At 55.9% G+C, this 23612-nt stretch overlaps 1 protein-coding gene across 1 annotated transcript in view; it reads right to left on the bottom strand.

Moving 5' to 3' along the window:
- RPTOR (regulatory associated protein of MTOR complex 1) overlaps positions 1 to 23612 on the bottom strand; it is a 316629-nt gene that overhangs the window by 105299 nt on the left and 187718 nt on the right. The window contains exons 8-9 of the mRNA XM_080826085.1: positions 1713 to 1813; positions 1027 to 1171 (exon numbers count right to left, since the gene is read on the bottom strand). Of these exons, the coding sequence (XP_080682211.1) occupies positions 1027 to 1171; positions 1713 to 1813 (246 nt within the window). The remainder of the gene's footprint in view (positions 1 to 1026; positions 1172 to 1712; positions 1814 to 23612) is intronic.

The following is a 23612-nucleotide window of genomic DNA, read 5'->3' as shown; positions in this document are numbered from 1 at the left end:
TTCCGCGCAGCGACTCCGCCCCGGCCTGTGCTCCCCGCGGCCGCTCTGGAAGCAGGCGCGGATGAGGCGTGTTTCGGCTCTCCGTGGACAGTCCACTGCTGTGCCCAGCACACCCCGATTCCCCCCACAGACCAGAATATTCCTTCCTGGTTTCCCTTCAGTGGATGAGGGCAGTGAGTCCACAAACTCTTCTTTGGGTTTTCAGTGCCGGGGAAAGTGGTTGTGCACGTATTAAAAAAAAAAAAAAATCACCAGTGGAAATAAGCCTGGCCGTGAAAACACAGCACGAGTGACCTGCTGTTTCTAAGTGTCTGCATTAGGGTTTCCCCATGGGCGGACACAGCTTGGACTCACTCCTCTGCGGGCACCCCGTTTCCATACTGCCCCAAACTCTGCCCATGGGACAGAAGCGAGGAAACAGAGGGAACCGATGCCTTCTGGCACGACGCGGGAGTTAAAGCAGTTCACGGTGGTGCTCCTGTCACTGCTGTTCCTAGTGGCTCGAGCAGCAACAGCCCCATTTGGGGGCAACTATGACCACGGTCCTGAAGACCTCTCCCGTGTGCACGTGCGCGTGAGTGCACACACGTGTGTGCTCCCCTGACGTAAGCATACACACTAACTGGTCACGAACCCCACGGTCCCGGTCTGGTGGAGCCATCTGACACTTCAGAGCCCCGTCGGCAGTCTCCCCTCCCTGCGCTGGTCCCTGAGGGTCACAAGCTCACGGGCCACCCCCTCCGGCCCCGGGTCACGGGCTGGGTGACGTCTGGATGTGCGGTCCCGCTCCATCTTCAAAGACCCGCCACGGCACCTGTGCCCGGAAGGAGGCGGGCGTGTCCCGTGTGCAGAGGCCCTTACGTAGGCTTTCACCTACTCGTCAGCACCACCTGGGGCTCCAGGCTGGCGGCAAGTCCTGTTTGTTTCATGTGATTCCACGAAACTCGTCCTGCCGTAGAAATGGACAGAGACCAAGCCACTCGGAGAATGTTACACCGCCGGGTACGGCCCGGCCGGGACACTTACCACATGGCGTGCATGTAAGTGGGGGGCAGGCGTGGGCTGCTGACGGGGGTGCAGTTATAGGACCTCATGATCCTTTCTGCCAGGAGAAAATTTCGGAACAGACTAGCCACCAGCAGGTCCTGTCTGAAGAGCTTTTGGAAGAGATCTGAGGGCAGATAAAACAGAAAAAGGTATTTCAGGGATTCACGTCCAGCATTTAAGCCAAATGCATAAATTTATCTCCATCAGAATTTTTTACAAGCAGGTTGGGACTAACAGGCACATTTCCCATGGGTCACACACACACACATACACACACACACTCTCAAGCACAAACACCAAACCCCAGCCAGTCAGTAATGAAAAAATACAAGTCTTATAGTAGCAGCTTTTAAGAAATCTGGTTTTAAAAAACCTGGATTGTGCCAATTTTTATGAAGAAAAGTGAGTTCTGAGTCCACCTAGAAACGAACACCCTGATGTTAGAGCGAAAGCTCACGTGGGGCCTAGTGTCTGCTGCTGTTCATGGTCCCGACCCGCGGTGACCCATGGAAACCTCTGGGGCCTCTTGCCTCCTCCTCCTTCTCCACCTGCCCCTCAGCCTTCCTCGCTGACAAGACCTCCTTGCTCATCGCAAGGGTAGGCACCTCCTGACTGCGAGCCAGCAGCCCGCCCCTGCCCCAAGCTGGCCAGCCGGGCCGCCTCACCCCGAGGGAGCACGTTCCACGCGATGGTGTCTGTGATGGCCGTGAAGATCCAGTTCAGTTCTCCCAGGGGCGTCCTCCGGTCGTTCAGCCGGCCGGGAATCCTAGGAGACACGGGGCACTTCCGTTAGTGACTACCAGGCTACTGCGGGGGGCTGGAGAGAGGAGGCGGGGGAAGGAAAGAGGCGGGGAGACCAACAGCTCGGAGAGAGCCAGGGGAGGCTCGCCACACTGGGAGAATGGCCTCGCCTCTTCCAGCACAGCCTCCAGCCTCCCCTCCCTCCTCTAGGGCGCCCCTGATGTAGGGGATGGACCCAGTGGCTCCCCACACTACTCCTGCAGCCTCCACGTACAAGACACGGGCCGTGGACGGGTCCAAAGGGCAGCCCCTGGCATCTGCACAGAGGAGCCCGGCCCAGCCCTGTAGCTCCAGGCTGCAGAAAGCACGTTCAATCCGGTCGCCGGGAAGGAGGGCTCGTCCTCTGGGGTCAATTCACCTTCCATTCACTCATCATATACCAGAGCCCTGACTCTGCGGCCAAGTGCTATTCTAGTGCTGAGAGGTAGTGCGGGGCAGGGGGGAGGCCCATGGGGCCCATGGGGCGGGGTCCAGGGCACCCGCAACAGGCGAGGTGACGGAGGGCCTCGCTGAGAAGGAGACGGTACAGCACAGGCCAATCACACCCAGAGGAGACGGAGTTGGGCAGAGCCCGGACGTGGGCTTGTGTCTGCCGAGCGGCGGCCCCAGCTCCGCGTGTGACACGCTTAATTAGATCTAACAGGAAGCTTGTTTGTTTTTTCTCCCAAAAGGAAAATGTTCACAGCAATCTGGCTCGGAGACTAAAGTGTGACCCCTGCTCTCTGTAAGAGTGAACAGACCAGGAATTTCCATCATAGTAGCTGCTTGGTGGCTCCGTCTTCGCATGAACGATGCCCCAGTGGCCTCAGCAACGGGCAGTGCGAGCCTCCTCGCGGGACGGCAGCGAGTGCTCCCTCCTTCCACCAACCGCCTTCTCCTTCAGGAATAAACAATTCTCCCTATTTCCTCAAATGGCCTTAGTAATAGGACACGAAAAACAAAGGAGGGGCCAGCAAGATATTCGAAAGCAGCATTATTGCTCCAATAGTCTGAACTCTTGAAAAACATTTCCCAAATTAAAAAAAAAATCGTACATCCACAGGGAGACTCCAGTGTGTCGGAACTGAAAGGCTTTTGCAAACACAGTCAAGCTATTGGCTCTGGCATGGCTGACTTAGAAAGCAAGGGTTCTTTTTTTTAAAGATTTTATTTATTTATTTTGACAGGCAGAGATCACAAGTAGGCAGAGAGGCAGGCAGAGGGAGAGGAGAAGCAGGCTCCCCACTGAGCAGAGCCCGATGTGGGGCTCGATCCCAGGACCCTGAGATCATGACCTGAGCCGAAACCAAGAGTCAGACGCTCACCCAGCTGAGCCCCCCAAGGGCCACAATAACGGCTCTTACACTGATACACTCCCACTGGCTCTGTGGGTTGGGCCTAAGGATTCCCACCACTGAACACTCAGCACAAGGACAACAGGACGGTCCCCCGTTCTCGGCCTGCAGGGCTGTTCCTTTCTCCACCGCCCCCTTCCAAAAGGACAGCACATGCCGGTGGCCCGGTGGCCTACCCTCGGCCCTGGAGCAGGAAGGCAAGGGTGTGTGAACAGCGGAGCAAATACCGCTGCCCCTCAACAAGCAGCAGCCAGGCGAGCGTGGGGCGCACCCCCCAAGAGAAGATAGTTATGAAACCCGAGCAAACAGCCCAGGAAGGCATTTCACTGGCGTCCTCCTTCTCGGCCCATGAGTGCCAGTGCAGACGCCTGGGTTGCTGCCCCCGAAGGAACACGGCACTAGGGGCCGATGGGGAGGAGGGGCCTTCGAGAGGGCCAGAGGGCGGGCAGGGAGCCCGGACACGTTAGCTTGGGGCTTGGGTCCTGCATGTGCGGAGGAGGAAAACACGCACCGAAACCCTTGCAAACGACATATCCGTAGGCTCACCAGCAACCGTGCTCCGCAGTAACGCCGTCCCGCTCGTGCGCGAGGACTCTCGCTGGAGCACTGCCGGCCTCTGCACGGTGGCTCAGGGCGAGAAGGCGGCGCGCCTGCAGGGCCGCTTTCCGAGGCTGGGGCCGCCGTCAGGGCCAGCGGACACACGACAGCTGAAGTGCGCGAGGGGCAAGCACTGGAGAAAGCGGTGACCCTCCACGTCTCGTCGCGGCTTCTCTCTGTCCATTATTCAGAGGTCGCCAGACTGCGAGGTGGAGGGCCCGTCCCCACCTCGGACACCGGCTGCAAGTCCCACGGGTCCCCAAAGCCAGGAAGGACTCTCAGAACTCAGTGAAAGTGGTGACGCTCATGGTTATGGCTCGCTAGAGAGAACTATAAGGACATCGGAGCCAGTGCAGAGAGGGACGCACGGGGCAGAGTCCAGGAGAGGTACGGAAGTGGGGGCTTCCGTGTCCCCTCCCAGCACCCGCACGTGACGGGGCGCGCGGCACTCTTCCAACTGGGGTCGGGAGGAGCCCCAGGGCCTTGGTGGCCACCTCGGAGCCCTGGTTGGCTGGTTGGCTGCCTGGCTGCCCGCGAGCCGAATCGCAGCCTCGAGGCAGACAGACGACATACTCCAGCCCTAAACTGAAGTCACACAGTCAGCCTCTCTGGGGGAGCGGGACCCACCCTGAGATGACCGCGTGTGGCCTTCCCCCACCCCAAACAATGACGCTCCTGTTGGGAACGGTACAGGCGTTCTCTCTGTGCTGGCCAAGTTCTCGACTACACACCAACAGTAACCTGCTCACGGTCCAGGACAAACCGGTTCAGGACGAGTGTGCAGGTTTGGGATTCGCGTGCCGTGGTGGGTGCAGCCTCTTCACTGGACTAAAAGCCCGGAGGTGGGTCCGTGGGAGGCTGGGCCAGGTCGTGCACGCAGGCCTCTCAGCTGGGTGGCCTAAGGGAAGCGTTGCTTGCCTCCACCCCCGCTTCGGACGACGGATCAGCACAGGAGAAGAAAAACCCGACCCGACCACTGGACGGCACGAGTCAGGGACGCGCCGGGCCTCGGACGATGCTCTGGGTGTGGAGCCAGCACCGCCCGTCTGGACCGGCCCGACCTACTAAACCACCACAGCAAGCCTGCTTCCAGAAACCGGCCCAAACCTGGACACAAGGAACGGGCCCGAACCTGGACACAAGGAACGGGCCCGTGAGACATGCAGGATTTTATTTACAGGGTGAAAAGTCAGAAGCTAGAAACGTTACCAAAATGAGAGAAATGAATAAGTAAACTACAAAACAACCGTGTGAAATTACTAGAAGCGAGCAGACTGTGGCTTATGAATATTTCAAGGATATGGGGAAAAGCTTGCTTCAAAACATTAAGTAAGGAGGCAAGACAAATCCCACACAGTCATCAGCACACGGGCTGTGCAGGCGGGAGATCAGAAGACAAACCCCCAAGATACACCCGTGGGGAGGCTCTTCCTGTCTCGTGTGTGCACGCAGGTATGGTACGCACCCCACTTGAGCAACGGGGAGCAAGCCAAACCTCCATTCCCTTGCCTCCCCGCCCTGGGCCCCTGGTGTTCAGGCCAGGGGAGCGGGCAGCTGGTGGGCGACAGGACGGCACTCGTGCAAGAGCGTGACCAAGGTGTATCTCCAGACCCCGACCAAGTGTATCACTGACGTGAGCCAGGTCGTCCTGAATCGAGACGAGGTGACCCGGCACAAGCTGGATCCCGTGGGTAAAGGGATGATACACTCCCAGCGGCACGGAGTTGCTGAGATCCCTGTCTTGGTGGGCGGGCGGCCAAGCCAGTGGGACCAACAGAGGCTAGTCCTTCTCAGGCTAGGGTCAGTGTGCACTCGGGTGTTTAAAAAAAATCTGCAGCTTGTGACCATCATCAGCAGGTGAGTGCACACCCCATGCCCATCACCTGGATCCCACTCATCTCTCTCACTAAGCTCATCGTGAAACCAGAGACCCAGCTGTCTGCCGACTGGTCTCAGACAGACGCAGGGATCTTGCAAACCGACCCATCCACCCATGTGTCCGAGAAGCGTCTTCTCCACGTGGCAGCTGCGGGTGCACACTTAGGATGGCAGAGTGGGACCGAGTCAACTCTCCTCACGTGCCGTGTCACTGAGAATTAAATTGCTCCCGGAACTGTTTGCTTCTGTTTTCCTTTCTGTATCAGAGCGTAGTGAGCCACGTCAAAACCCAGCGCGCTCTGGAGGCCATCTGGGTCAAGGGCGGTGGGCACGGGGCCACGGAAGGTCAGACCTAGGACCACATTTCATCACCCCAAAGAGTCTCGTTAATCATCACGTGGTTCTTTTAAAACTGAAATCCACAGTGTTAATCAAGGACTAACTGTTGTAAGAAAAGCATAAAAAGCCACAGTTTACAAACAGATCACTGAACTGGGAGCTGAGGAAAGCCTCCAGTCCCAGCTGTGCTGTGTCCAGGGAACTCCTGGCAACTTCCCTGCTCTGGGTCACAGAGCCTGACCTTATGTGCACAGAAGGGACGAAAATAAGACGGACGGCTCTTCCGAAGGAGACACAGCAGCCGCATCCCTGCAGAGTGCACGCCCCTCTCTGCACCCCTGCAGTCACCAGCCATCCACGTCCCCCAACAGCTGGGCTCACCTGCGGCTTTCTGTTTCTTGCCAGAAACGATGCTCCGGGATCAGCATACCCAGGTCATCACCAGCAACCTCTAGCCCCCAGCCTGGTATGTGGTAACTGTACCTTGGTATCCACACCCCAATTTTCAGGAGGCCTGGAAGTGCGAGGCCAACTCTGGGATGTCAGACCGTGCCCTCCTTCTGGGACCGCGCTCTCCCTCTCCGACACCAGTCTTCCTACCGTCCACCATCTGTGCAACTGGTCCCACACTGGATATGTATGACTTAGCCTCTGACACGGCCTGCTCCAACCTGGCCATCATCTTCCGGCCGGCCCGACCTGGCAGAGATGGCACGGGCTGTGTTCTCAGGCTGTCCTGATTGCCCCCAAGGACTAGGGAAGTGCACAACTCTGCACTGTCCTGCCGAGGGGGTGAGCACGCCGCCCGCACAGTGGCCCTTCCCCGCTTGCTCTGTCCTCCCCAGTCTCTAGGCCTCTGTTCCTTGCTGTCTCTGCCCAACACCTGCAGGGCTCTTCTGTTGTCCACAGGAAACAAGAATATATGAGAATCCTTAGCCCACAAAACCTACCAATCACCATGGGCAGCCTGCCCCGGTGCTGGTGTCTGTCCATCTGCCTCCTTCCCTAACCTCGCTCACCTGTCTTCACAGCTCCCTGCCATCATGACCCTGTCGCTCCCCGGATCTCGTCCCCACCTCAGAGGCCTCGTGGCTTCTCTTCCACCAAAGCTCGAAGCCTCAGAGACACAGCTCGCCCGCTCTCCAGCCCCCAAGCTGGGACAGCTCCCGTTTCTGGCTTCCATCCGCCTTTGCTGCCAAGTGACTTTCTGGACCCAGGCCCCTCTGCCTTGGCTCACACCATGTGGGGTAATGGCCCTCCGCATCCCCGTGGCCAGCACCCTGCCAGCTTCTCTGTTTGCTGCTGCACGGTGTTCAGCCACGGGGCAGCGACCTCTCCTTCCACGGATCTCAGGCAGAACAAAGGAAAGCAGAGCTCCTCGGGCTGCGTGAGTGGGGCCGGCTGTTCCCTGGCCTCCTGCTGCCCAGGTCCCCCGAGATGGCCTCTGTGAGGCTGCGGGGGCGCAAGGGCCAAACCACCGCCAGGGAAGTCAAGTGGAACGTTTCCCACGTGGCTTCAAACCACGGATCATCGCCCAACTTGACACACTAAACTCTGCCACAAGCTCCCCGTCGCTTCTTCCCCGTCTCTCTGGGCAGGTCCGTCACCTCGCTGTTGACCAAACTCTGCTTCCTCCCGCCTGCTCAGGGCGCTCGCGCGGCCCACGTGGGGTGGCCTCCCTGCCCTCCTCGTGCTGCTTCCGGCTCCGTCTTTACAAGCAAAGCTCCAACCCCACTGTCCGCAAAGACATTCTTGCCCACGGCAGCCTTTCAGCTGGACCTGGGCGATGCCCTGCATGTCCATTCACGTCCTCTGGCACTCCACCGGCCAGGCCCCTCTGCTCCTCTGACCGAGTCACCGTCGCTGCACACGCGCCCATCGCTGCTGGAACCAGGTCACAGCTTTCCTTGACACAGATCCATCACCCTCCAGCATTAGGCCACGTGCGAGCACTCAGCATGGCCCCAGCAGCCCACAGATGTGAGCCAGGTCACCCCCTTTACACCACAGCTCTCTGAGGTCCTCATGGGTTACGCGGCTGACCCGGAGCCGCCCCTCCCCTCCGGACGGCCTGGCTGCTGGGCAGGGAGGAGGGTGGCACTGGGCACCCAGGCCCATCACAGCTTTCAGGACAGGGTCTCCCAGCTGCGGCGTGGTCTCCCCCAAGTCCGTGGTGCCTCCACGGGGTGACCCATGCTCCAGTCAGCATGGGGCTGGTCTGCGCCGGGAAGAAGCCACGGTCGGCTTCTTCCCCTGCCCCTCCCCCCGTCGCCACCCCAAACCTGTGTTGCCCAGCCAGCACAGAGGCCCGTGGGAGATGTTGTGTCTGCTGTGATTTGTGCTTCTTGGGCTACTTTCTGTTTCTCCTGAGCTTTCTCTTTCACTAAATATGCCACATTCCAGCCACGTGGAACTTGCTGTTTTCAAGTGGTCCATGTGCCCCCACACCCGTGCAGACCACTCCCTCCCTCCTCTCCTGGCTTCGGGAGCCCCGAGCAGTCCTCCAGTCAGCCTGCTCGCATACAGCATACCTGGGGGCTCCTCCCGTCCTAGGGGCCCCCAGGCCTGGGGGGTGCTGCAGAGACTCCCACAGAACTCCGCAGAGGCCTCTGCCAGACACGGACGCGCCACCCAGCCTGTCCACAACCGGGCAGGAGCCGTGGGAGTGCGGCTTCACCGTCTCACCCAGGACTCAGCACCAGCCGCTAATGTCTAACAGGTGCTCCATCCATATTTGATGAGCGAAGGAATGATCCCTCCTATGTGATCGCAAGCTCTGTGTAAATAAGATGTTAAGTGAAAAACCATGGTTTCCGAGAAAATGATACTCGCTAAAAATACTCAGGTGATATGAAGATAACACACATCATCTCGAATTCCTTCCTTTAAGCACCACTGGACACATCCTGGTGACTGTCCTCTCTTCACGTGCAGAATCAAGTGTTCTGGACACACAGAAGGAGCCCTACATACGGGGCTGCTACATTTTTGTTAAAAACACCCACAAAAACACTGAGAAAAAAGGCTTGGAAGAGCAAACGTGCACCAGAGTCCTGGCAGTGAGGGTCTCAGTGTGGTGGATTTTCTAAATGATTTAAGTTCTCCTCGCCTCTCTGTGTCTAATGGCAGATCTGTGCTGAACACAGGCTACTTGCCTAATGAGGAAAAATCAAACTTTCTTCTTCTTTAGTAAGAGGAAGGCTACAGCGAGTTTTCCTGAAAATGGGAAAGATTTTAAAACTGTGTTATCTTATAAATTTGTATCATCTCACATTCAGCTAAAATAAAGGATGAACCTCTATGCTGTTTGCTCTAAACAGCCTCATGAACACGGTGGCATAGAGGGCCTCGGGCTGGATCATCTTCCCACAAGTAATCTGTCGTGTAGAAATGCTCCACGACTAGGAACTCGGGGCCGGGAGCCCAGCAGCTTCTCTTTGGAACACCAGGTCGGCCCCCTGCAGTGGGGCATTTGGGGGGACAAGAGGCGCACCCACAAAGCAGTGGCTCCCGGCCAGTGGGGCGGCGGGAGGGAAGGACCCGAGGGTGTGTGTCCTGCGCACAAGGCTTTCCTCAGTCACTGAGGGCTTGTGGGAAACAAAGTCACACACGTACAAGGTCCACACGTACTCAGCCTCAACCGTTACAAAAGCACAACTGAGTGGGGACAAAGCGCCCCGTGGAGCGGAGGCTGAGAACCACTGCTCTGGATGGCACGTGTGAGGTTTCTGCTCGGCACGTGTGAGGTTTCTGCACACCGACACCCTCCTGAACCGGATCAAGCCACAGGTCTATAATACTATTCTCCAGACTCTCCATACTTGGAACTGGGTCCAATTCAATCTCTAAGGTCATCTGATTTCTTTATAAAGTGCCATTTGCGCTAGCTATTTGCAGACTCCAAGTGACCCACTCATGTGCACAAAGCCCGCGGTTTTCACGTGTGATCCCTGGGACCAGTCCGCGTGCCTGCTGTCCTGCCGTCAGGATCTTTCCCTGGGCTGCAGGATGGCATCCGCGCCAGCAGAAGGGAAGGACAGGGATGGGACGCGGGAAGGAAGCCTGGCTGGGCAGTGAACCTCGCTTGTGGAAACACAGAAAGCCTGGACACAGAGTGGCCGGTCTCCACACGGACTCCGAGGGTCAGCCGCACGGCTACCGCGGTGCTGCCCAAAGAGCGGAGTCAGCCAGGCCCCAGAGCACATCTGCAAACCCTGGGGAGTGTGGCTCCATTCACTGCCTTGGGTTCGGGCGTCACGAGCTCCCTCGCTGGCAATGGCAGGTTAGGTGACTCACGTCCCCCGCTGAGAACTAGCGAGGCTGCACACGTACGGTGGGCAGGCTTCCTGAAGGCAATGGGAGACTGGCGAGCCTGTGGGGAATCGTGGGGCCAAGACTGGAGAGGGGACCCCAAGGCGTCCACTGGCATTTGGAGCTGCCTCTCTCTGAGGTGTCTGGTGATCCCAAAGCTGAGTGGAGGGAGAGGCAGGCCACCGAGCCGAGCGTGGTACCCGTGGGACTGGAGTGCAGACGCGGGAGTTGCGGGCCGAGAGGAGGCGAAGTGCTGGCAGAACCCCCGAGGCGCTGAGCTGGGGCCCCAAGGATGAACCGGAAGTAACCCTGCACCCCACAGCCCAACGCGTCCGAACCCCGCACCTTCCACTTCCAGTTGGCAGCGTTTGATCAGGAGGACCAGACACGTACTGGGAAACTGAACCGGTGCTTGAAACCCAGAAAAACAACGACTAAGGGAAAGAGACCGGCAGAGGGTCCGTGCAGCGGTGACATCAGACGCAAACGTCCCAATCATTTTACCTAGTTTGTTCAAGAAATTAAAGGACAAAGGAAGGCTTGGCAGAGAACCAGAAACTGCAACGTCAAGCCTGGCAACTCCAGAACGTCAGGAACAGGAGCACAGCATGTCAGTCCCTCAGGAGATGGGCTGAGGAGACGAGGAGACAACGGGGAAGACAGGAATGAAAGAGCGGCCGGAGAAAACACTCAGAATCAGGCGTAAAGAGACGGACGGCTGGGACAGAAGCAACACAGGGCATGTAAGGAAAAGATCTAAAATCACCTGTTGGAGTCCCAAAAGGAGAGGACAGGGGAATGGGACAGAAGCAATCTTCAAAGAGAACTTCCTGCGGCTGATGAACGACGTTGAGGGACAACGTCCCGGTCCGTGGGAGCTGCCGAAACCAAATACCAGACCGGCTGGCTCAGCCGACCGAAGTTCATTCTCACACGGCTCCGGAGACCGTCAGTCCAGATTGGGCCGGCGTGGCTGAGCTGGTGAGGACCCTCTCTCCGGCTTACAGCCTGTGGCCTTCTTGCTGTGCCGTCAATACGGCAGGGAGACAGTGCGCCGTTGTCTCTTCCTCTTGTCCCAGGGCACTGATCCCATCATGACCTCATCTCCCACGGGCCCATGTCCACACACTGTCATGCTGGGAGTTAGGGTTTCAGTATAGGAATTTTGGGGGGATCAGAATTCAGTCCATAGCACTCAGGCTCAGGACGTGCTATAGTCATAAAGCAGGACAAATACAAAGAATGCCCAGAAAAACAACAAAATCAAGCTGCCAAAATCCAAGAAAAGGAAGGATTTACAATAAATCGACAGCAATCCAGATGGTGTGGTACCGGCCTAAAGACCACCGAGACAGCACAGGGCAAAAGAGCGGCACAATCACGGCCAACAGCCTCCTGTCTAGGGCACTGCTTCGAGGGGGAGAAGCCCGTCCTCCTACGGCGCCGCTGGCAGAACCGGACACCCACGCGGAAAACGGGAGCCTTGACCCTCACCACACACCATGTGCAAAAATTAACTTGAGATGAACCATAAACTTAAACATAAAAGTTAAGACGGTCAAAGTCGTAGCAAAAATAGGAGAAAATCATCACAATCCTGGTAGGCAAAGCTTTCTTAGGCGCAACATGGAAAGTGAATCGTGAAAGAAAAACGTATTACATCAGATTTTATCAAAATGAAATGGCTCTGCTCCCAGAATACTGCTGTCGAAATGAAAACACAAGCCAGACCGACCAGACAGAGCTGAGGACTCCCGCGACACACAAAGGGCTCCTGAGGGCCAACAGCGCCATTGAAACATCGGCAAGAAACGTGAATGTATGTTTTACTGAAGAATATAAATTAACGGCCAAGAGCACGTGAAAAGCTGCTCAGCATCATCATTAGGCAAATCAAAGCCACAGGACGGGGCCCCTGGGGGCTCAGTCGGCGAAGGCTCTGCCTTCAACTCGGGTCAGGATCTCAGGGTCCTGGGAGCCCCATGTCGAAGGGGGAGGTCCCTGCTCGGTGGGGAGGCTGCTTCTCCCTCTGCTCTCCCCTGCTCGTGCTCACTCGCGCGCGCTCTCTCTCTCAAATAGATAAAATCTTAAAAAACAAACAGCATGCAGCACTACCGATCCACTAGGAATACAGTGTTGATGGAACGCTGAGTGCCTGGTACACTCACATGTTACGGGCTGGAATGTCACCTGGCGGATCGCCGTGGAAAACAGCTGAGAAGTTTCTGATAAAGCTTCACGCACACCGGCCAGATGGCCCAGCCCTCCGACCCCTGCGAATTCACCCTGAGGAAACAAATATGCTTAGACACAAGGACGAGCACATCCGCAGCAGGTCGGCTCATCGCGACGACCAGAGTGGAGAGAGCCGCTGTGCACCGGTAGGCGGGCGGGTGGAAGGGCTGCGGCGCACACCGGGGGTGTGTGTGTGTGTGTGTGTGTGTGTGTAAATGGAGCGAACTGCGGGCGTGCCCAGCCTGGGTTAAGTCTCAAGGCACTGCACCGAGAGGGAAGAGCCAGACTCACAAGAACCTGTTGTAATTTTCTATGTACACGAAGCTCAAGAAAAGACAACTCTGAGGTGCGATAAGCAAAAGCAGATGAGCGGTTGCCTGGGCTTGGGAGCTACGGGGCGGGGGCGGGGGGGGCGATTCTCGGGACAAGGCACAAGAGGAACTGTGGGCTACGTTTTGAGTGAAGCTGGTTCCATGGGTGGGTAGAGCTGATAAAACTCACCAACCTGTACAGGATGCAAGCTGTATTTCAACAATGATCATTTTAAAATGAAAAATCAAATGAAGGGGAAATTATGGCATTTTCAAACAACAAAAACAGAATTTTTTCCACTGGCAAACTGGCAGTAGAGGGAGTTCTTGAGGTAAAGAGAAACGATCTCAGGCTGAGATGCAGGAAAGAGCGGAGGCCACGGAAGACATAAGCGTCAGCGAGAGTTAACGACAGAACATCAGCGACATTTATGGTGGTTACACAAAGAGCATGAAAATACGTGACAATAATTGTACACAAGTCAGGGAACGAGTCAACGCCGTGACTCTGTGCTCAGGTCCTCACATCGCCCGGGCAGTCGTAAAAGTACTTAGATTTGAGTTTAATGAGGCAGGGGTCGCCAAGACTATGGTCTGAGGGCGAAATCCAGCCAGCAGCCCATGGTTTTGGTTTGTTTTTTGTCTGGCCCAGGAGCTAATGATATGGCTTTATGATTTCAAAGCTGACGTGAACAATACACAATGAGGGGCGCCTGGGTGGCTCAGTGGGTTAAGCCTCTGCCTTCGGCTCAGGTCATGATCTCAGGGTCCTGGGATCGAGCCCCGCATTGGGCTCTCTGCTCAGCGGGGAGCCTGCTTCCTCCTCTCTCTCTGCCTGCCTCTCTGCCTACTTGTGATCTCTGTCTGTCAAATAAATAAATAAAATCTTAAAAAAAAGAAAGAAAGAATACAGGACAGAGACTCTACATGGCTTGCAAATCCAGCTGTTGTACTGTCTGGGCCCAGACAGAAACAGAAGTTGGCCACTGCCCGGGAGTAGCCATCCGTGTGCAGCAAAAGAACACAGAGTTGACAAGCCGACAAAGGGGGAGAAAGGAGTAAAATTGCTAAATCAACCCAAAAGAGGGGAGTGGAGGAGGAGAAAATAAGATGGAAAAAAAGAAATGGGGGAAAATAAGAAAGTGAACAGATTTCAACCCAAGTATGCTGATTATCACACTAACTATAAAAAGACTAGATATTCAATTAAAGTCAGTGACTTTCAGTCTAAATCTAAAACCAGGAGAAAGCCATGTCCTGCTAAAAAGAGAGGCACCTTAAATACATACCGGATTCAGACACACATATTAGAACACCCGTGTAAGTACAGATGAGGATGAAAACACACGTCCTCGCCAGCAGTCGCCGAAAGGCAGCCACACGGCTACGCTGCGAAGCGGACGTTACCCGAGGCAAAGACTGACAGTTCTCAGACTCCATCCATTCCACCAGGAAGGGGGATTGGTTATGGCTAATTTATCCTTCCGTAGTGCTGAAGGGCAAAGCGTGTAGTCTACAGGGGGAATGGGCTTTTAATTTAAAGTAAAATGGCAATAAACTGTCAAATTCCATTTCTCAATGAAAGGAGGAAGTTGAGATACACATACCAGCAACTTCTACAGCAATGGGACGGCTCGTAGGAGAGTCTAGCCGGGCGTCGGGGAATGGCAGAACAGGGATTTGGGACTGTGAACACAGAGGGATCACGATCTCAGGAGCACTGAGGGTGACCCAAAGTGGGACAATTAAGGATCAGTGTGTCCAGGTCCCTAGTAAACAGTAGAGACTTTCAGACTGTGAGACCACTCCCAGCAAGAAATGCATTTTGTGCAGCGATCTAATACACACGCCTACAACCACAGGTAAACACACACATTCGATATTCATATACAATCGAAGCAAACAACATTTGTGTTCCTGGGGAAACAATGATATCTTCTATCTTGTCTTTCTTTTTTAATGGCGGCTGTGGCCCACCAAACTGATTTCATAGCCACTAACAAAAACATGACCTGCAGTTTAAAAATACGGACTTGAATGAAACTCTTGTTAATTTCCCCAGGAGGCTATCAGCTCAGGGTTATCAAAATGCTGATGGCGAACACTGCTCCCCAGGGAAGTCAGAGATAAGAAAATCAAACAATTCTACCCGTAAATAGCTGGCTGGTGGTTTTCTTTTTTTTAAACCCACACAGCCAGCTTGTTCTCTAATGATTTTTAAAACTCTGTACCAAGTCTCTAAATCGAACAGTTCACGCGCGCAAGGCTGCGACTCAGTCCCCCTCACCCTGCACGTAACACCTCGACAGATTAGAAACCCGCTAATCTTGGGAAGCAAAGGGCATTGAAGGAAAATGTATTTTAAAATTCTGGAGGAAAAGGAGTGACGATTTCCACAGCTCAGTGGTGAGCAGGAGTTAATACGACACTGGAGATCATCTACCTTTTACTGAATTTATTACAGAATGATAAACTGCCGCCCGTCCCTAGAGCAGCTGGTAACGTGCGTCCCTCTGGAGGCTGCAGACGAAAATCAAAGGGAGACATGGGATCGAACAGAGCAAAGGAGCAGGGTCCCATTCGCTTATTCAACATGCTTGTGACACAAACAGATGGTTTTTTATTAAACAGTGTAGGTTCCAAAACTCTTAAGAAATAAATCTGAGTCTAAGTTCATTTTTGAAGCATTTCTGAAAAAGCTGATTTTCTCTGGACATCCTAGTGTCAAGATTCATCGTCTGACAGGCCCTTTCCTGAGAGCTAGAGTTATGGGAGCCATGCCAGACCAGTGGCCAAGCAGAATTCTCTGGGAAGCTGCTAAAAAGCTTATCATGCTTGGGGAAGTCAGCTTCTAAAATTAGGGGAAGGGGCAGGGGCTCTAGCTGCCTCAGTCAGTGAGACGGCTGCCTTCGGCTCAGGACATGATCCCAGGATCCTGGGATCAAGCCCCATGTGGGGCTCCCTGCTCAGTGGGAAGTCTGTTTCTCCCTCTGCTCTTCCCCCTGTCCCGACACTCCCCCTGAGCACTCTCTCAAATAAGTAAATAAATAAAGTCTTTAAAAAGAAAATGAGGGCACAGAATCCAGAGGAATCCCAGGGAGCACATCCCTCAGATCCAGACCAACCAGAGGGAGCACATCCCCCTGATCCAGACCAGTCCCAGGGAGCACATCCCCCTGATCCAGATGAATCTGGGGAGCACTACCCCCGTGAGGCACTCAGTTACTATCTGGTTGTCTCTCCAGATGTCTCTTCTGGAACATGCTAAGGCACCCTCAGTGAGCTTCTTTGTAAAAATCTGGTCTCAAGAAGGTGGGAAGAGAGGCAGGTGGGTGAGTGTGGGGTCAGGGGCAGACCTCACGTCCTCAGTGGTAAAACGGATGTAATACTTCTGCTGTTTAACAGACACTGCCACCAGCCTCCCCTGGAGGTTCCGTAGCTGATCAGAATCTCTCCGGTCTATGTAGGGACCAGAATGCCAAGGTCACTGCAAGCTTGTGCTGAGCAGGACTACTGGTAGCCTTGTCTAAATTCTATCTCTTCCTGTGAATTTATGAAAATATCACAAAAACAGCAGTTTCCGAATACAATTGGGGTATATTTGCTCTTGATCTTCTAGGCAAGCTCTCCTCCAAGGTGTTCCTGGGTAGGTGCACTGAGCAGACGTGCGCTCCCCGTTCCTCTGCCTCCCAGGACCCCGGTGGCCTGGCTGAGCTGACCGGTCGCTCATTCCACCCCACAGCCCCTCAGTTCATTTGTCCACGTCTAATCTGTCCTTGGAGACCAGACACCTTGACATATAAAACTCAGGTTCCCTCCCTCATAAGACCGTTCTTCGTATGTCCCCACTCAGAATTTACCTTTCCTGCCCCTAAAACATCCGCACATGAACCTGCTGGACATCAAGAGATTCTCCGGTGCTACACGCAGCACAGAGATCAGGGGACGGGACTGGACGGCCTGGGTGTGAATCCCCCAGTGCTGTCACGTACGGCTGTGTGACTTCGGGCACGTCACCTCACCTCCCCGAGACTCAGTCACCTCAGGGGGCCCGCCGAACTCCACGGGACACAGAAAAGTGCAATGAATTCACACCTAACAAGTTAGCCCAGAACCCAGAACACAGCAAGGGCCCAGGAAATAGAGATGCTCCTACTTAATTATTACAATCCCTCCTCCCATACACATTTTAAAATAAATTAAACCCAAAATGCTGGAACTGCCCCCAGGAAACCAAACTCCTAAGATTAATATAAAAAAACACGACGATTTCAGGAGCACTCTAGGTTACCTGCAGCACATTTCCACGTCTGCGACTTAAAGGTGGCCTCAGAGAGAACATCTGCAGGTCACATATCTGAGAAGAACCGACCTCTGTAGCACACGGGGACTCTCCCAGCTCACTGAGACGACCCTCCGCGCCCCCCCCCCCACCACCCGCACACACAGGTAGGAGACTAACGGCCACGATACTGCGGGAGACACACAGCGCCAAGTGGGCATGTGAGAAGACGCCTGCCCCAGTGAGCCTTCAGTGACATCCCCGTCACGACCACAGAGAGACCCTGCCACGCCCACAACGGTGACAATCACGGGCTGATGAGGACGGACGCGGTGAGGACACGGAGAAACAGAACGTAAATGGCACCGTTCCGGAAGATACTGGCAACTTTTTAGGAGTTAAACATAAACGTACCATCTGCCTCAGCACCGCTACTCCCGGTGTCTGCCCAGGATACACGAAAATGTGCGTGCACGCAAAGCCTGGTATGTGGGTGTTCACAGCAACACCGCTCCCCGAGTCCATGAATGACAGGCGACGCGGACGGACAGATCAGTGATGTGGGGTACCACGCAACAGTACGACAGAGCAACACTGACGCGAGCCACGACGTGAAGGAACTCTGAAAACACTACGCGAAGTAAAAATGAAACAAAAAGCTGGACGCAGATGACCATACAGCGTGATCCCATTTCTATGAAATGTCCAGAAAGGACAAATTCACAGGGAGAGGATGACTAGCGGTTTCGTGGGCTGGGATGGGACTGGGACTAATGGTGGACAGACGCCAGTTACCACGGGACTGTGGCGGTGGTGGCACAGGCTGGAAGGCCTACCAGGAACCATGGAACACTTAGGTGGCTACGTAAATTATAAATTTACGTATAAGCTGTTGAAAAAATACAGAAACCACCACCCCAAAAAGTGTGAACTGAACACATAAATGATGCTACAAGACCACTGTGTACATTGCAGTCTCTTTCTGAAATGTCATGCTTTCTGCATTGACTCCATAAACAGGTGGGGTGGGGGGAAGACCGTCTGTTGTGTGCGTCTTCATTCTAAGTCAAACTAAACTGAAGTCCTAGTTTTCAGTACATGTAGAATTCTTCCCCCCTTCTCTTTAGTTCCCCTAATAAATCCGTGAATTTTTTCCCACCCGGAAAGTCAGTGATTTTTTTCATTTCTCCCGGTGTTTCAATGACCTGTGCTGCTTGGGCGGGAGGAACCAGCAACACAGCCCGCGGCCCAGCCCACCCTGGCCTGGCAGGTGCCCTGCTTCCCGGTGCCTGGTTCCAGGGAAGCCCGAGGGCTGCCTCACTGCGCCAAGACCGCTGTCTCTAAAGCTTCCGCCGATGCCCCTGGCGCCAGCACCCGGGGCCCTGCAGAAATGTGTGAGTCATCGGCAATTCCGTGACTCTTCAATGATGTGAAAACAGGGACCATGTCATCCAGTGTCTTCCTCTCTCCAGGCTAAACCTCCCGGTCCCTTAAGGTGCTCCTCACCCAAGGCACCAACCTGTATCTTGCATGTCCCCATCAGGTCGAGAGAGGGGCCGTCCCCTCCCTCCTCCAGAACTGGTCTGTTTGGGAACAGTCGTTTGGAAGAGTTGACTCAAGCTGTTTCCCACAACCCCGACTTTTTCCACAGGGGCTAGTGTTCTATCGAATCTCCCCAACCCCATGCTTGTACATACAATTTCTTAGGACCATGCTGTAGTTTATACACAGAATTCTGACTGTTTGCCGTTAGCTGCTCATCCTGTCAAAACCCTTCTGTGTCCTGGTACTGGGTTCGTGAGCAAACCCTCATGTTCTCTCAATCCTTCAAGTAACAGCATCATTATCGTTTATCTGCATTTCTGAAAACTTCTGCACCACGTTGCTGTACATCCATGGGTAATTCTGAAATGGATCTTTGTTAGAGTAGGAGAGCAGTGCTGTCGTGGAGACCCTGCGAAAGCCAGGTGGGTGGCCGGTGTCGCCGGCTACACGGCCCCTGCTTCCTGCAGGAGGAGCCTCCTGGGCTCACAAGTCTTCTAGCAGGCACCGGGGCTGACCACCTTTCGCAGGGAGAAGCAGGGACAGCCCTTCCTGGGACCTCTGCGCTGTACCACACTCCTGCTCGCAAACAGAGTGCACGACGTCAGGCTCTGTACCACCTGCTCCCTTTGGTGGCAGCTGCTGGGGACAGACAGACTCAGGAGCGGAGCGTCACTCCCATTCCTCGCCCTGACTCGACACTCCCTCCCCCACGAAGCTCGCACGGCTCCTGCTCCACGGTGCCTGCCCAACTCCAGCTTGCCGAGGGTCCCTCCTCTTTGAACACCATCCGCCCACAGGCGTCTACTGACTGCCCACTACGTCCTGGCCTTGCAGGAGAGGAGGCCAACCTCTCAGTCGGCCGTCCCGTCCCTCTGCTCCGACAAAGGGCCTGCAGGCGAGTGAGCTAAGGCCGTCCTCGTGAACGGTTCTCCGGATGCAACCCTGAGTCCCCGCTGGACAGTGAGCTCTGCGGACACCTCTGGTGCGTTTCTACTGCCTGTCTCTTTCCTGTCATCATCGCACAGCGCCTGCAGGGCCGCGGGCAGCCGGCTCTCAAACACCGTGTGGCGGATGGCACGGAGCAGAAGGCATTTCCTTGGGGCCCTGCTGTCGCCCAGGAGCAGAAGGTGGACCAGCCGGGCTCCACCCCCAACGCAGGTCCTGGCACACCTGCCTCAGTTTCCCGTCCGAGGCAGCGATCTGAGTCAGTCCGAGCGGCAGCTGCAAGCCCACCCAGGGCTCCCGTGCTGCTGTGTGTTCTCGACCCTGGAGCTACGCACGCCCTCCTTCCAAGACTGGGGCGCCTGGGACACCGCTCCAAGGCTGGGGGACTCGGGTGGGAGAGGGTGCACGTGTCCTCCAGCATCGTGTTGCAGCCCCCAGACTGCGTGGGGCCAGCGGAGTCGGGGCCAACATGGGGTCTGTACTCCGAGTGACTCTGGGTAAGTCCCTGTCCTCTTAGTGCCCAGGGCCTGACTCCCCGGACAACTGTGTGGACTAGAGTGGCTAATCCCCACCAGGGCCTCTCGCAGGGCTGGGCACCACAAGCCATTGGGGGGGAGGGTCTGCCTCTCCAACCCCACGTGGGCTGGCCGTGTGGACGTGAATAGCCACCCGGTGCCCAGCCCTGTGTCAGGGGTGCACCTCCGGGAGAGCTGCTTAGCACTAAGGCGCCTCCACTCGGTCTGATGGTGCAGAGCCAGCGGCCACAAGGCAAGAGCAGGGTGCTGTCCCCGAGCGGGGCCTCCGGGGGCCGGTTTTGGAGCAAGGTTGAGGGGAGGACCAGACGAACACAGGAGAGGCGTGTGCCCGCGGAGACCTGTGCAGAAATGGCGTGAGGCACTGGCGGGGTGTGCTGTGCAGAAGCCCCTGCAGCCTCGTCCTCACGCGTCATCGCCTGGCCTCCCCTGCACCACGCCTGCCCTCGGTGAGTGTGAGCCGCCGGCAGGGCTGGCGGCACCTGGATCCAGCCTGCAGGCGTCCATCAGAGACTGGACACCGAAGGCACCGGGGCGCCAGGTGGTGAAGACAGGAAATTGGCCTGATGCTGTTTTGTCTGGATGACAAAGGCCAGGACACTGGTGCCACCGTGAAGGTAATGGAAGCCCTGTGCGTGGTCCGCGGGTGACCCCGCTTGCCACCTAGTCTTGGCTCAGGGCCTGGCCCCCGTCGGGCCGATCACGACCCAAAGGGAGGCGGTGATGGAGTGTGTGTTGCACACGGGGACCCAGCGCCCCTGGCCCTCCCTCCGGGGTGCTGCTGACGCACACAGCTCCCGTGGGCACCGGGTCTGCGGCTGGTCGGTCTGCCCCTCGCGCACATTCTCTCCGCCGTGCAGCCCCTGGGGCGCGCTTTCCCACTCCATCTCTAAATTAGCTTCCCGTGAGTCATCACTCATCCTCTCCGTGACTGGCAGGCACTCATGACTTCCTGATTTTTCACCTTCAACCAGCTGATACAATATATTTATGTTGGAGAGAAAGGTACTTTTTGAATGAAGGCTGGTATCTTGTTAGCTTTCCTTTCAAACGTAACACGAGTACGAAGCCGACCTCCCAGCAGGGTAAATGCTAATCACAGCTACTGGGCCCGTATGGCAGGCGTGGGTGGCCGCAGGTCCCTGCAGACCCTCGGAGGACGCAGGTCTGCATCCCTGCAGCGCACACTGTGGGCTGGGGTGGTGGTGTGGGTCGGCGCATGGACTTTCAGGTAGCCTGCCTGGCAAAGCCCTGCTCCCACTCACCCCTGCGGTGAGACATGGGGCAAACTACCTGCCCGTTCCGTGCCTCAGTTCCCCCATCGTTCGAGAATGGACACTGACAGTGCCTCCCTCAGACGGTTGCAGCGAGGACTACGTGAGTTAATGCGCAGGGAGCCCTTAATGCAGCTCCTGGGTCCCAGCAGATGCTCAAGATACGTTCCCGGCCATTCTTCCCGATTTTCAACCAGAAGGACCGTGGGTTACCTTGTGTTCGCAAGCAACAGCTCACGTCCTCCTACGCTCTCCTCCCCGTCCCCCAGGGCACAGCTGAGACCGGGGCTCTGACACACGCAGACTGCTGCTAAGTTAGCCAAATGCTCACGGATTCAAGGTAAAACCAAGGCCCAGATGCAAGCTTCGGCTTCGCCTGCCGCCCCGGGCTCCGCGGGAGCCACGCCGCGTGCGGTGGAGGGAGCAGGGCACAGCCGCTCACTTTATCCCAGACACAGGGCTGTTAGCTCCTTAAAATATGCTGTTGACACAATAGATGTTAATTATGAATAATTTTCGGTACACTCCGCGCCTGCAGTGATCAGAATGCTAACGAAGAGCCTTGTGCAAGAGGCTCCCGGCTCCCTGATGCCCCAGCGCTTTCTGAGCGCCCTAATATTTCTAGCGCTGTTTAAGCGTTTCATTACTTTGTTTCAGGGCTGAAAAATGTCCCTTAATTTCCAAACACGGATCTTACTGCCACTCTCTCCAAGGACTCGGAATATAAACACACGCCACGGCGGCGACATGTTTATTCATCAGGCTGCTGGGTTCGTGGAGATAATTAGAAACGGGGGGTGCTCAAAGAAGGTTCGCTCTAATTTACTTCCCGATGCTGCAGCTTAATTAGAAAACAAATTCCATCCCCAGCTTTAAAGATTGCTAAGGAATTACAAAACCCACACACCGCCCGCATCTTCTCTCCGGTCTTGTGTTGAGACTGCAAACAGCACATGTTTTGCACGTCTGACAAAGGTGGCAGAGGCTGGGAAGGGGTTAAGGCACTATCCTGGGGAAGTCTGTGCTGAGCGGTCGCACGGTGGCAGCTGCAGGAAAGAAACCACGTTTATTACCGAATAACCACACCGCAATTTCAAGTATGAAACCTTTCCACCAGCGTCTCCGGTGATGGCAAAGAGACCACGACTCATTCAGGTGGGGTTTCTGACTGGCAGCAGCCAGGGCAGGCGCTGGCCCCCTGTCACGACGGTTGCGGGAAAGGCCGGTCTCAGCCGGCGAGGCATGGTGTCCCCTCCAGCCCCCACACCCACCACTCCGGACCCTGAGGCTGTCCCCGGCTCCTGGGATGTGGAGTCCACGCTGTCCAGCCACAGGGCAGGGTGGCTCATCAGCCCCGGAGCCCTCAGCTCACTCGGAGCTCACACGGAGGAAGGACAGCTTCCGGGGGCAGCGGGACCCGCGCCTGCTGACCCGGTCCACATACACCGAGCATGGCCACACGCCAGACCTGCACCAGGACCGCCCTTCGACACAGAGCAAAGGCCCTGGGAGGGAAGCGGGGGGCAGAAATGGATGTCATTCTATGTTTTCAGGTCAATAAATTAAGGAAACAAAATCCAATAAGCCGGGCCTGTGTTCTCCATCTCATCTCTGCAGTATGACTCGTCCCTCCCATCAGATGGCTACGGTGACCAGAGTCACTATCACACTTAGAGGTGACAGTGCTACCGTGTGTCGAAGAGAAACGAGAGAAAAAAACCAGAGGCAAAAGGAAGAGCTCAGAATCCTTGAGAAGCGAGCAACACCGGTAACGCCGAGCTCCAGCTTGGCTGACCACGTGGTGGTGTCCACCCGGGAGACCACGACGGGTGCCACGTCCACGTCCACGTGGCTCACACCCTGGGGGGGACACACATGCTGCCTCCTGCGTGTCCTTGATGGGGGGCCTCCCTCCCCTCCGAGCACTCCACGGCCCAGCACGAACTGCTGGAAAGCACAGGACGCAGGGCCAAGGAGCCGAGCCAGAGAGCCGATTCTCATCCGGTCCCTTAAGTGAAATGAAAAATAAGTTATTTCGCCAAATAACCTGGACCCATGACCAGACCCCCAGTGAGCTGCCCCGAGTGTCCACGTGAACAGCCTCACAGCGTGGCGGGCAGCGGCCGCACCCCCTCACACGGGACAGACGGGGACAGGGACGCACTCTGCCGGCTTTAATG

Source organism: Martes martes (assembly GCF_963455335.1).
Source record: "Martes martes genome assembly, chromosome: 16".
NCBI lineage: Eukaryota > Metazoa > Chordata > Mammalia > Carnivora > Mustelidae > Martes > Martes martes.
The sequence above is the reverse complement of the archived record's forward strand: the minus strand, read 5'-3'. Positions and strand labels throughout refer to the sequence as shown.